This window comes from Gavia stellata, chromosome 14 (assembly GCF_030936135.1).
Source record: "Gavia stellata isolate bGavSte3 chromosome 14, bGavSte3.hap2, whole genome shotgun sequence".
Taxonomy (NCBI): Eukaryota; Metazoa; Chordata; class Aves; order Gaviiformes; family Gaviidae; genus Gavia; species Gavia stellata.
Genome location: NC_082607.1, coordinates 14,715,492 through 14,728,642, shown reverse-complemented (window position 1 = coordinate 14,728,642; position 13,151 = coordinate 14,715,492). Strand labels below are relative to the sequence as shown.

General features: G+C 42.3%; 1 protein-coding gene across 1 annotated transcript in view; it reads right to left on the bottom strand.

Moving 5' to 3' along the window:
- The window catches only part of AFF2 (ALF transcription elongation factor 2), a 336,845-nt gene extending 324,385 nt beyond the window's left edge, over nucleotides 1-12,460 (bottom strand). The window contains exon 1 of the mRNA XM_059824576.1: nucleotides 12,414-12,460. Within this exon, the coding sequence (XP_059680559.1) occupies nucleotides 12,414-12,460 (47 nt within the window). The remainder of the gene's footprint in view (nucleotides 1-12,413) is intronic.
- Nucleotides 12,461-13,151: the final 691 nt, after the last annotated feature.

The window sequence follows — 13,151 nt, the reverse complement described above, 5'->3', positions numbered from 1 at the left end:
TAAAGGTCTACGTGAAAACAACTGCCAATTGTAACAGTAGCATCCTGTCAATGACACACATTTAAACAAAAGGAATAAAATACACAAACAATAAGCCAACGTTCCAGCAATAATGGATAAAAATGCCTAAATTTGTAATTTTGCATTACATATTTAGCTTAATAAAACCAACAACCATGCATTTGAATTACAAGAATGTTTTAAAAACCACTGGAACCGTGACAGACGAATGACAGTTGGACAGTTTGATCACAACTGACAATTCACATTTAAGTTCAGAGGAACGCTCAACCTTCACGTCCTCTTAAATCAGCCAGAAGTCAACATGCACTTATCATTACCGTGCAGTTGCGTCCACTGACGCAGGCATGCTCCCAGTAAAGTACTGCGCGTACTTAAATACCGTGCTGAATCTGGCAATGCATACACACGTGGCCATGCCACTAAAAGCCATCTTTGTCAGATTTTTGACAGTCACCCCTTGCTGCACCCACCCGTTTGTTCCTGGCTGGGTATTTTCTTTGCCAGAACGTTTATAACCCCTCGTATTAACACCACCCCCCCCTCCAAGCTGTGAGGCAGTCTTAACCACAACTTTGAAAACACATTGACATTATAATACACAAACATATACAGAAGATATACACACTCAGACACAAAAGGGGATAAAACAGACTGGGAGGAAATGAAGAACTTTATGTTACTGTCTTTTCTAATGAGATAGAAAGTGGCAGATGTAAAGTTTTCATTCAACTGACAATCTCTTTTATGATATGAATAAACTACTAAAACAGATTTAATCCTTTATAAAAATCAGATTATAAGAAGCAGACAAAATCACAACTTTATTCAATACGCCATTTTATCCAGTGTGACTAATGCATTATTTGTATGAAGTTAAAGTGGAGCGTTGGAAAGCTATGAAATAAATCAAATGCTCTACTTTATGTAATCTTAACAGACAGATCCCATTAGGATTCTACTACGCATAGCTATTGGTTAAAATCATTGACCAGTATCCTTATAAATTAATCAACTGAGGTAATGCTGGCTTGGCTGTCATCATTTGCTCCTAATCTACATTTAGAATTCACTTCAACTTTTCAAGCCCTTTGGAATAGGTTTATCAATTCTCTCGCCCTTGCTTCAGACTTCCACCTAACTGTTAATTGTTTACAAAAGACCTAGTACAACGGAACGGTATCATTTATGTTCCTTTTCTTTCCACAGATATTAAAGCATATATTGACACTACACTATAATTAATTAGAAAGGTATTAAATCTTAACCAAACATTCTAGCCTGCCTCAATTTTTTGATGAGACCTTTTGTCATTGAAGTTGAATTTGCAGGCAGATTGTGTGAGTTTACACAGGTGAGAATCATTACAAAATCTAAAATAATCCCAATCAGGTTGAAATGCAGCTAGCAGAATACTCATGGTTATGGATATACGGGAGAAAAAAGCCTTCTAGTTATCAGGTTATTTGTGGAGCTCCAATGTGTTTTCAAACACAGGACTTTTGTGTTACGCCTGTGTATTTTATGCAGTTCCTAGTCATGTTTGTTAGATGTCTGCATGTCATGTACTGCAAGATTCACGAGCAGTCTACAACCAGGCAAAATTCTCACGCAACAGTTTGTCTTGGGTAATGGGGGAAAAAAACAGGCAGAGTGAAGTGACAGGGAAGTGTATTATTTATCCTGATGAGGATAACACCTAGTCGTGGTCTACAATCCAAATGCGCTCAATGGCCTGCTGATGGAGCTGTATGATCCTGAATGAGCACACAGGTGTTTTCCTACACAAATATCAAAACCCTGTTTAATTATGTTCCCTTACCTATGACCCCTCTATGTGCACATTAAAGTACAGCCAGTTTGGGCAAGGGCTTTTTAAAGAGAGAAGGGAAGACTGAGCAGTAACAAAAATATTGCAATACATTGCATAATGTTTTCGGAGCTCTACCACAGAGTAGGTAAAGGTCATCTCCAGAAATGGAGTGAGAAAGCAAAGGAAGCTCTAGCTAAGTACGTTTCAGAGTTTACTAAATCAATGAAAAACTTCAACCGGCTGCAGTAGTCTTCGGCTCAGCGCTCTAGTGCAACTTTACTGGCCCACAGACAATTATCAAAGCCACGAAGACAATGTGGCTTTGACAAAAGTATGTACGCTGCTAATAATCTCCCTAATTGCCTTAAAATGATACACAGGATTGCATCAAAATTCCTTCCCTTCTTCAAAAGCCCATTGTTAATTTCAGAACCAAATTCTGCCAACATAAACCACATATGTGCAAATACCTCCTGCTTTTCTGGGACATAAAAATAAAGACCATTAATTGTTTTTGCTGCCTATTTTCCCCTGAACCTTGAAAGAAAGGACCCTCGAATAAAATTTTGCCTCTGTTATTTATTTTTTTTTAACCTCACAAAGATGTACTTTTCCTAGTGCTTGCTAAACGCAACACAGTAATTTGCATCCCCAAGTGGTATAAATAGAAAATATGTTCAGTCTAATGACATATGTGAAGAACACTCATGCCCAGGGTTAACCAACAAAGTGGCGGTCTGCTAGAAACAAAGGCAGCTGGCTCAAAGAGCAACAATGCTTCTGAAAAAGTGTGGATGTACTATTCAGTGAAGCATCCAAGACATGACGTTTACTTAAGCTACAGCTGCATATACAAAGCTTCGCTATAAGACCCGGGAAATGACAAGTCTTCTGGAGTAACAAGACCGTTCTGTCTCTGAAAGGTCCATGGCCTTCGCTGGCCAGCTGAGAGCAGGGTAAATTATATCAAATATGCACACTGTAAATAAATTCTGCCCTTCAGAAGAGTTTCTCTGCTTTAATTACCTTTTCTTCCAGATATGCTCTGCCCAAATCCTACCATTTCTCTTTACAGGCTTGCCTTTCCCCTACTAATATATCTGCCTAGGTTCCTGTCTTGCTCTATCACCATAAACATTCATAAACATTAAGGGACTTAACCTCATCACACCCCTGTGGAATAGGAAAATATACCCATCGGAGTGGGCAGGCAGTGAACTGGAACTCAGCTGACAGCAGTCCTGACCAACGCCGAGTCCTTCTGCAAGTTCCTTCACTCCTCTCTTTCCATTCCCCCGTGTATAAGAAGGGGTAATGGCAATGACTTCTCTGCAAAATGCCTCAGTCTACCAGTAAAATTCTGAGATGTTATTCTTCTCATTTAACAAAAGGAGGTAAAGCAGAGAGACATAAATCAACATTGCTTGAAAGGTCTGTGACCAGAAACGTCACCCCATTTTTCTAAACATGTCTGGTATCATCAGCACAAAAGTTGCATCCAACACAGGATCTCAATGCATAAGCTATGCCATAGACAACCTGCGTCAACGCTGTTTGCTCTTCTTGTAGGTAATGCAGTACAAGCAAGCTAGCGAAGGACTATATAGCTACAGTGAGGTTCAGAGTAAAGAAAATGTCAAAACCAGTTCCCAGCTGACCTCCAGGAAGATGAAAAAGTGAACAGAAACACCAGCTAAAGGTGACTACACAGCTGGCCCTTCTCTCTCATGCCTTCCACCTGAACAAAAAACCCAAAGCAAAGATGTAAATATCATTACCCCACTGTGACAGACACAACGTGGCTTTCCAAAGGCAGTAAAGCAGCTAGTGGCAGAGCTGGTAAGAGAATCCATGTTCTATTCATAAATATATATTCACCTTGATTTAGCAAACTTTAAAAGGACGACAGCAACTCTGCCAAGTATTACCAAAAAAAGCAAGGCAACTTAGCTCCTTCTCCAAGCAACTGCTACCCTCAGCCATCGGCCAACGCCTCAATCCCTTCACCTATCCCTCTTCAAAGGCTTGGCGAAGACAAATGGGCCTTCCAATGTGCAACGAAGCATAAAGCCATGAAAATCAAAGGGCTGCTTTTTGAGTAAATATGAGCTCCAAAGCCGTTGTCCTCTCCCACAGAGGAGATCTATGAAAACGCTTACTATAGCATATGCACAGTATTCTTTACAGCTCTGCCTCCCTGCTGACCACCAGCCCCAGGGCCCAGTCCGCTTCCCGTTACAATCAGCTTCACCACACCCCCTGACTTGTATTGGAATTCTTTCAGGGACCCTAACTAATGAGTTTTTAAACACTTGTAGACAGAGAAGATAATTCCTCATCATTATTCTTCATAGGAAACACCAGGAAGAATGTCGTGCCATTGTTCTACAGGAAAGAAACTGGAAGAAAAATCACCCCCACATTCAGAAGAGCAGCCCGAAGTTTTTATTACATGAATTGGCTACCCCAAGCTATGGGTGTCTCTCACCTGAGAGTTCAGGACAGGGACCTAAAAAGTCCGCAACCTTCTGAAATTAAGCCCCCTGAAATCATCTCTCACACTGGCCTCTATGCAAAGAGGTCTGTAATCAACAGACATAGATTTTTCCAAGTCTTGAATACTACATTCTCAAATATAAGCATGGCTACTGACATAGAAACAGATTCACCTAAGCACCACATTACTGCAGGATCTTAGTTTCCCTCATGACATGAGGCTAAAATAAATGGGGACTGGCAACCTTAAGGACATTTTGTATTTCCTGATTTTATATTTAAAGCTTTGCATTTGCTTTCTCTACCAACAGTTGTTTGCATTTTTCCTCACAAGTGAAATCTTGACCTAAACCAGTGATAAGCTAAAGGATGAAAAAAGACTAAGTAGACCTACATAATGGACTGTTACCCTCAGACCTAGAAATATTTTAAATGAAAAACATTCTGTTGCGAAGCCACCTTCTCAGCACAGATCACAAGCCACAAAGTACTGCTCCGTTTTTACCCAGTCTTACTTTTAGGTGTCTATCACTTTGTAGGATGCAGATACCATCACCTACCATAAGGGCCTACACTTGAATGACCAATAAGAAAACTTTTAAACTACGGTCGAACCCTGACAATAGTCCATGCAAAGTGCCATAAGGAAAAAGCACTACTCTCAGTAGTAAGACATCTGCAGGTTTGAGGCCCAGGCACTGAAAGCAATGTAGAGCTACAGAATTTACTTCTACCACAACACCATGTACACCCACAACAATAAAAAAATAGCTATTATAATACTCGCCAAAGGAACAACTGAGTGATTTTTAACTTGGTGCTCTATCTCATTTTCTTCTTTGCTAGTTGTTAATACCCCACCACTATAAAAACATAATTACGAGTGGGCTATTCATGTCTTACTATAACCGGTAGCACCATGCAGCATCTGAGTCAGGAATCTGAATTGCTGACTACAGCTCCTCACTAAACATGACTTACAGACTGTATGTAGTAAATGGCATTCCCCCATTCTCTGTCACCTACAACGAAAATCAGCTTCCAGTTGTGGTATCATCTCCAACTCTCCTTAAACCTCACCATCTCAAATCACCTGGAATAAGGACTCATCAATAATCTCCAATAAAAAGACACAGATTAACTGCTGAGGTCACAGAAAGAAAAAAAAATCCGCAACTAGGAGTTTTCTTCTCTCAGTGGCTTGATTTGAACACATTAATAAAATGTCACTAAAATGTGACATACAAGTTTTACAGAAGAAGAGACTACTGACTAGACCTTTGTTTAACAGTTGTAATAATTTATGGTGTGGATCTGCTACGCACGAATTTAAAAACAGCCTCTTCATGATAAAACAGTTTGTAACAGCTGGGAAGTCAACTGCAGGAAGTTTTGGTTTATTCCCTTACCTCAGCCTTCTAGTTCCATATTATTTTTTCATCACTACGAGCCCAGCCTTGTAAACCCATCGTACCGGCTGCACTCAACAGCAGTCCTGCTGAAATTAAGGAGCAACTCGCAATTCTTTTCAAGTTTCTGCGAGAGTAGGCTCCAATACAGAGTTTTTGAAAACAAACCCCCGAGCTCATTCCCCAAAATCTTCACTCACAAATGCAGATTGACTATCACATGCCCTTTGTGAGAATCTTCGGTGAAGTTATTCAAAATGGAGCGTAAAAGCTACTGACGTGCCCATTGCTGTCCTTCCTCCCATTTTTTATCTCTACAGTTGTCCATTAGTCACGAGTAACATACCTTCTGACCTCTGACCAAAGCCATTAGAACAATTTAAATAAATATTTTGATTACAAAGCATCAATATAGAACATTTAGTAACAATAAAAGGATGAAGGAGCTGTCTTTCTGAGTCACTCTTGTGACTTCCTGACTACATTATATGATGAGTGGTCTGGAAGGTTATACTAACTTGACGTATTACTGGATTTACTATCTTCTTTTTCAATGCTTAAGAAAGAATTCATAACATTGCAAAACCCACAGTTGTGGCACAGTTTCAGTTTTCAGTGTTAATAGATGTTTGATGACTTTATAAAATCTATTCTGTTAACTGCAACCGAGAGAAAAGATTCAAGCTTTCCTCCCCGTTTTTCTTTTCTTTCTTCTGAAAAGAAAGGCAGTAAATTTGAATTAGACAGGTTCAGAATTGGGCTCTGTAGAGTTTTTCCACATGCATAGCGTTAGGTGTGTGCAAAGCGTCTTGGTGATCTTGGTCATTAGAGAGTTGCTCCACATTTCATGAAGTCTGCCTTTTGACCAAAACAGGGTCAAATCCAGTACTCTGTGAAGTCAATTGGGAGCATCTCCATTGACATCACTGACTACCGGCTCAGGCTGGAGGAAGACATGGGTACTTTACGGTATTTATTGATCATATACATTTAACAAGCATCGAAGAGCCCAATCCTTCAAGTCCTCTACACAAAGAAACTCCATTCCCCCAAACTAAAGGCAACCAGGGAAATAGAGGATGGGGTCTATCTGTTTAGATGCTTATTCCACATACTTCATGGGTTCAGTGTACAAAATCCTTCCTACAATTCTTCCAGATTTTTTTTTTTAATGAGATTTAATATTTGCATTCTTTCTGGCTGCCCAGTTTTTTCTGCAATCATGAAAAACTGCTGATGGATTTCGGGCAAAAGGATGTGTACAGTCACAAAAATAACATCAGTTTCCATTACCAAATACATGGAGAACTGGGGTTTAGTCATTAGTAAAACACATTTCGCATTTTGGGAGTGATCAAAAACCCAGTTCAGTAAAACTTAACTTGAAATCAGCGCTGTTTCAATAGGACTGCTTGTGTGCTTAAAACTACATACCTGCCTATCGACCCGGCTACATTAAGGCCCACGCGCTTTTTCTAATCTTAGAGACAGTTTTGTCCCATCTCGCATGATGGGAATTTTGCTTGACTCAGATAAAAACCGAATTTGGGCCTCATAACGCAAAAAGCATCACAACGCTCCTTCCACGATGCTGGAGCATACTGTCTCAGTCCTAAGAAGCTCAAAAAGACCAGCAGTGTCCACCCATTTTTTCAGAGATCATTTAGTATATTTATTTCACTTAATACTTTAGAGAATGTCACATTTTCCCCTTAAATTATTTAGTTAAATTCCAGGTTGCAGCGAGAGTCTTGTCAGATAAAAGGAATAATTCTTCTTGACTGAAGGACCTGCATCATAACACTATCTTACTCAAAAAGAAAATCCCGAACAATATAATTGGCATTCACGTACAAAGTGCTTAAATGCTCTGAAGTTCTGCCTGGCTTCAGAAGAGCTGAACAGTATCTGAAGTATCTACTCTCCATCCCAATTTGTATATTTTAAAAGTCATTAAATTCTTGAATGAATCATCAGGAAAACAATTCAAATGCTGTTAAACTGATTGTAATTTTGCCTCATAGGATAGATGTGAGCTTAATGTTTGCAAACGGCCAAATTCTTTTAAGATTTACACTCCATGGAGTTCAATATCAACCAGGGAAGAATTACTAAATCAGGATGTACTTCAAGTACAGGTTTTGGCCCAAGACTATTTTTGGTCTTTCTCAGCTGCTTGTTTTGACAGCATCTAATCCCCCTCACCCACCCACTAGCAGCCACACAATCTATCCATTTACACTTTCAAAGCAAATTGAAAATGAAATGTTTTCAAATAATTACTCGGGGATGTCTGTAATACAAATCCAAAAAGTAACTGCAATTCAGCTGTAATATTTCTTAAGGAGAAGAAGGGGAGGGGGGAAAAAAACCTTACAGAAATCCATTCAAATGTGATTTTCTCCTATCTAATACTCTCACCATCACCAAAAAAAAAATTAAAAGAAAAAAAAAAATCAATCTAATTCCCAAAGAGCCCATTTACTCTGTTTCACACATTCCCATCAGAAACACAACACTGTTTCCACGTTCAGAGGACTTTTCATTTCGCAAACTATTACAAACCCCGGCGAAAGAACAGTAACCGAGAAGGTCTTCTGCAGAGGCACAAGGCAAAGAGGGAAGGGGGAAGGTGGGTGAAGGAGGGGAAATACCCAAGGCTGGAAGTGAAACAGTTCACCTTTGTCTGGAGAGCAGGATCACCCCTCCAGGCTGAGGACTGTGTTGAAAGTACACGCTGCTGTGGCGTGCGGTATGTTTTTGCATTCATACAGGAGAGGAACCGGGCCCACAGACGGCCTGTTCTCAGCTTTGTCAGCCACAAACAGACCTTTGAACTTTCTATTTATATAACAGTTTAGTGAGTTTAAGCCTCTTCCTGTACAACTGGCAGTTTGCTGGTTTTGCTGTAATTAGGCTACTTGTGATACGTAATATAAAAAAGAAAAAAACAAGTGGCTTGTTCCTCTGCAGTGAGAAGTCTTCTTCCCCATCACAACCACTCAGCTACAACGACACTCTTACCTGCTGATCTTATTTCCCTTTCCCCGGTTTTATTTTAGATACCTCAATATGCATTTTCCCGCTAAGTATTTTCTCCACTTCCACTTTTTTCAAAGATTGGAGAACTTAAAAAATATTAATACCAACGGCAATAAATATACCATAAACCATGAATCTCTCTGCCTTTTCTGTGTTAGTGAGGAGCTATATATTCTGCGGTGGTTGGGTTTTTGTTGGGTTTTGTTGTTTCCCAGCTGCTGATTAATGGCACCACCTTACTGCGTAAGCAGGTTCAAATCTAACCACATGGTCCCAGGACACTCCAAGATTTCATTTACTTGGTTACCACAGACAAGCGTGGAAAGTGATTTAAAAGATGAAATTTGATTTTTAACAGCAAGTGGTCCCCTTGGTGCACCCAGGCATTCAAGCTTTTCATTATATCCATCTCCCTTCCTGTCTCCCTCATAGAACGGCTCATATTAAATGCAAGTGCAGGTGAACATTTCTTATTCATCCAGGAATCACAGCAGACTTTAGCTTTGGCCCTTTCACCTCAGCCAGAGTTTAGATTCATTTAAATTGTTTGGGGTTTTTTTCCAGCTTTTTAAGTCTGGCAAAACATCCACTGGGATATCTGTGGCCTTATTTTAAACATTCTACCCAAGTGTTAACAAAAAAACCCACACCAAACCTCCCAACCACATTCTTGAGGAAGGTTCAATGAAACACCTCATTCTTACACTACGGTGATCTCTCCTAATATGGGAAACTAAAGGGCTGATTCTGCAGCTTGTATCAAGACAAAGATCCCACTAATCATCCGGAATGCCAGGCGAGAATTTAAGAACACATGTAGCGGCAGTGCGCGCTGTAGCTCTGACAGTTCTTGACAAAATACATTTCAAGAAGTGACACAAAGACGTACCTCCATTGGAGGGGGGCGGAAATTAACTGTATTTTTCCCATCAGCCCAAAACTTTTGGGGAGTCATTTCCTGATATAATGGCGACACATAGAAAGCGTTACCTTTACACCTTTTCATCAGATCGAAAAAAAAAATCTCTGCTCGAGCTATAATTTTTTTGTATATACATATATATTTCTCAGGCTAACTATGTTTCTGTTGTACTTTGCATACAGATAACACATACAAACACCCACACACGCGCTGTAGGCCTGAGCTTGCCTTCTTGGCGATTGCAGCACAGATTAGGAGAAGTTTTGGGTTTGCAAGGAATGCAGAAGAGGGTCTCTAATTGCCTTATAAATGCTTGTGAAACACGTTTTACAAAGGCCAGCTTACAGACAGAGAAGGAAAGAGGACAGCTTCAAAATAAGAAGCAGCAATTCACACATCATGTTATATATATTTATTTGTAACTACTATGAAGTAACCACACCATCTTGGACACACAGACAAAAATTAATACATCTTGATGGGTGAGCATGCATATTTCTGGGTGTGTAGAGATGATGCATGTATAACATATTACATATATACACATACACGTATTTATGGATAGATGAGCTAAATTCATCTCTCCTTAGCAATGCAACTCCTTGTCAGAGACAGAAATCTTTACATGTACAATAAAATATATGTAATGTTTGTGTATACATGCAGATTACGTACCTACATATTACATACATGTGGACATGCATATAGGATTATTAAAAGCTACGTCCAACTTGCTCTCTGCAATAAGTAATTGTGTGTGAATGCCTGTGCCATATAGAGAGTTTGCGCAGATATCAAACACTTTGAAACAGTCGAAGTAAAAATGTTCTTTCCTCATGGACCCTAAAAACACTAACACCAATAAATTTCACTGTACAAAAGCAAGCAAATGGAATTTCTAGAACGAGTGGCAGTATGTTAATATTTTATGGAACAACAGAGGCACAAGAGTTCCCTTCTTTCTGATGCACATCTCTAAATCCACAGAAAACCATAGTCAAATGAAAGTAAGTTATTAAGCAAACATTAAAACTCAATACCTAAGTAATGCACTTAGTATTTGAACTACACCCACATATTGGGTTGTAACAGCTTCTATTAAATTAATGATGTTACCCACACTATAAATTAGGCAAATTGTATGCAAATATTATTTGAGTAGTAATATGGTGGTTATCAGTTGTCTGCAAAATAAATTAACGTAGCAGAGTAAAGATAGTGTGGTAGAAGCATAATATTTAATTGAGCACTAATTTTATTGTGATTATTACTTTTAAATAACAACAGAATGGTTATTAAAAGCTGTAATACGATGGTTTATGCAGAGCTGATAAAACATGCACATGATCCAAAACGCCTGCTCACAGATTAATATTGATATAGTGTAATTTACAGTTCCAAGGATTTACTCCAAATTGCTGTAAAATAGAATGTGACAGGTATTTGGTTCTGATTATCTTGGATTTGCAACCATAGCTGTTAGACTGTGTTTGGCAAAATGATAGTTATTAACTAAGCATATGATCTTTTTCCTAGACATACCTTTATATTATCAACAAAGTACAGTAAGCCCTCTGCAAAACATGGGGTACAAACGCACATGCATACGCACGTATAATCTGTGTGACATTTAGAGATCAGGATCACAAAATACAGTATTTTAGCCTCTTTCTTTCCTGGCAAACTACACTCCAGCCTAAAAGCATTTAACAAAGCAGTAACCAACCACTGAATTTCACCGTGCATAGTTAAAGAATTATAACTGTATTTGCTAAATTGAAAAGTAAAGAAAGCACCAATAAAAACAGGCAAAGAATAAGCTTAATCTCATTAAGTGAACTAAATGCCTACCCAAATTCTAACTTTCCCAGCTACTCGTCACCCATTGAAAATTCCTTAACATTCACTTTGGTACCAAGTTTACAATACACTCAATCAGATGCACCGACCTTTTCAAGGTGTGCACCTATTTGCAGAGCGATATAAAACTAAAATTCCACTCTTAAAATAAAAAAAAGAAAAGGAAGAGGCAGAGAGGAGAAAAAAAAAAAAAAAAAAAACCTGTTACAATATCACGGGGACTGATCTTCCCACTTCCAAAACTAACTTCAATAACGCTTCATCCAGAATAGGAAAGCAGCAAAACCAGCAACAGAAACCCCCACACTGGACAGGGCTACAGCTGAACTGTGCCACGCCGCACAACTACAGTTGCGTTTCTCCCCGTGAAAGGGATATTGTCACTGACAGCAGTAAACACAACATCAGCGAACCGCGATCCCGGGGAAAAACATCGCCTCGCCACACCGCTTCCCTGCTCGGCGCGGGGCTTCGCTGCTGCTGGAGGTGTCTCAGCCGGCACCCCGGCACACTGCAGCGCTTCCCCTGCCTCTCCCCCCCTCCGGCCAACTTGGCTCCCCGCGGCCGGCGGACCGCGAGGGGCTCCCCGCCAGCCGGAGCCGGCGGCGCGGCCGCGGAGCGTGGTCGGAGCCGGCGGGCCCCGGCGGCGGCTGCCCCGGCGCGACTCCCCGCGGGCGCAGCGCCGACCCGCTCCCCGGCGGGCACCGGGCGCTTCGCCCCTCAACAAAGGCTAAGGCACCGGGGGAGCGAGCAGGGAGGAGAGGAAGGAGGCAGCTGTTAGAAGAAGAGGGGTGGAGAGGCGGGGGGGGGGGGAACCAAAACCAAAAAAGCACACCCAAAAAAAACCTACCACTGCTGCTCTAAGTCCCAGTCCCTGAAAAAGTCGAATAGGTCCATAACGATCTGGTGGGGAGACTCAGAGAAGTGGTGCCCCCTCCCCGCCCCGCGCCGAGCCGAGGAGAGCCGAGCCGAGCCGGCGCGGCTAGGGCTGCCCGGCCGGCATGGGCAGCGGCGCCGCGGGGAGCGGCGGCCGCCGCGGGGCCGCGCGGAGCCGCCCGGGGCTCGCGGAGCGCCGCCGCCGCCGCCCGCTCCGGCCGCCGCCAGCAGCGCGGCGCGGCGCGGCTGGCTGCCTGGCTGGGAGAGGCAGGCACGGCGGCGGCGGCGGCCCTGGCGCAGGCACACACACACACTCGCACACACACTCGCACACCGCGAGGGGAGGAGCCGGGGCGGCCCGAAGCCGCGGCATGGAGCCGCCGCGGCAGCACCGCCGGGATCTGGCGGAGCCTGGCAGCCCCCGCCCGGGGCGCGCGGGGAAGTTTTGCCGACAAGGAGAGGCGGCGGGGGGCAGCGCGGCTCCGCGCCCCGGGGTGATCTGAGGGCGTCCCGGCTGGGCCCGGAGAGGGGCAGAAAGAAGCGGGGGGGGGGGGGGGGGGGGGGGAAGAGAAGAGGCACCTATCATTTAATTGCCAAAGCCAACTCCTGTGAGGGAACAAACCTGACTCCCACTGACACGAGGGGTGGCGTGGACATGGCTCGGACAACGCTGCGGGTCAGCCTGCCTGGGAGACGCACGGCGGCAGGGGAG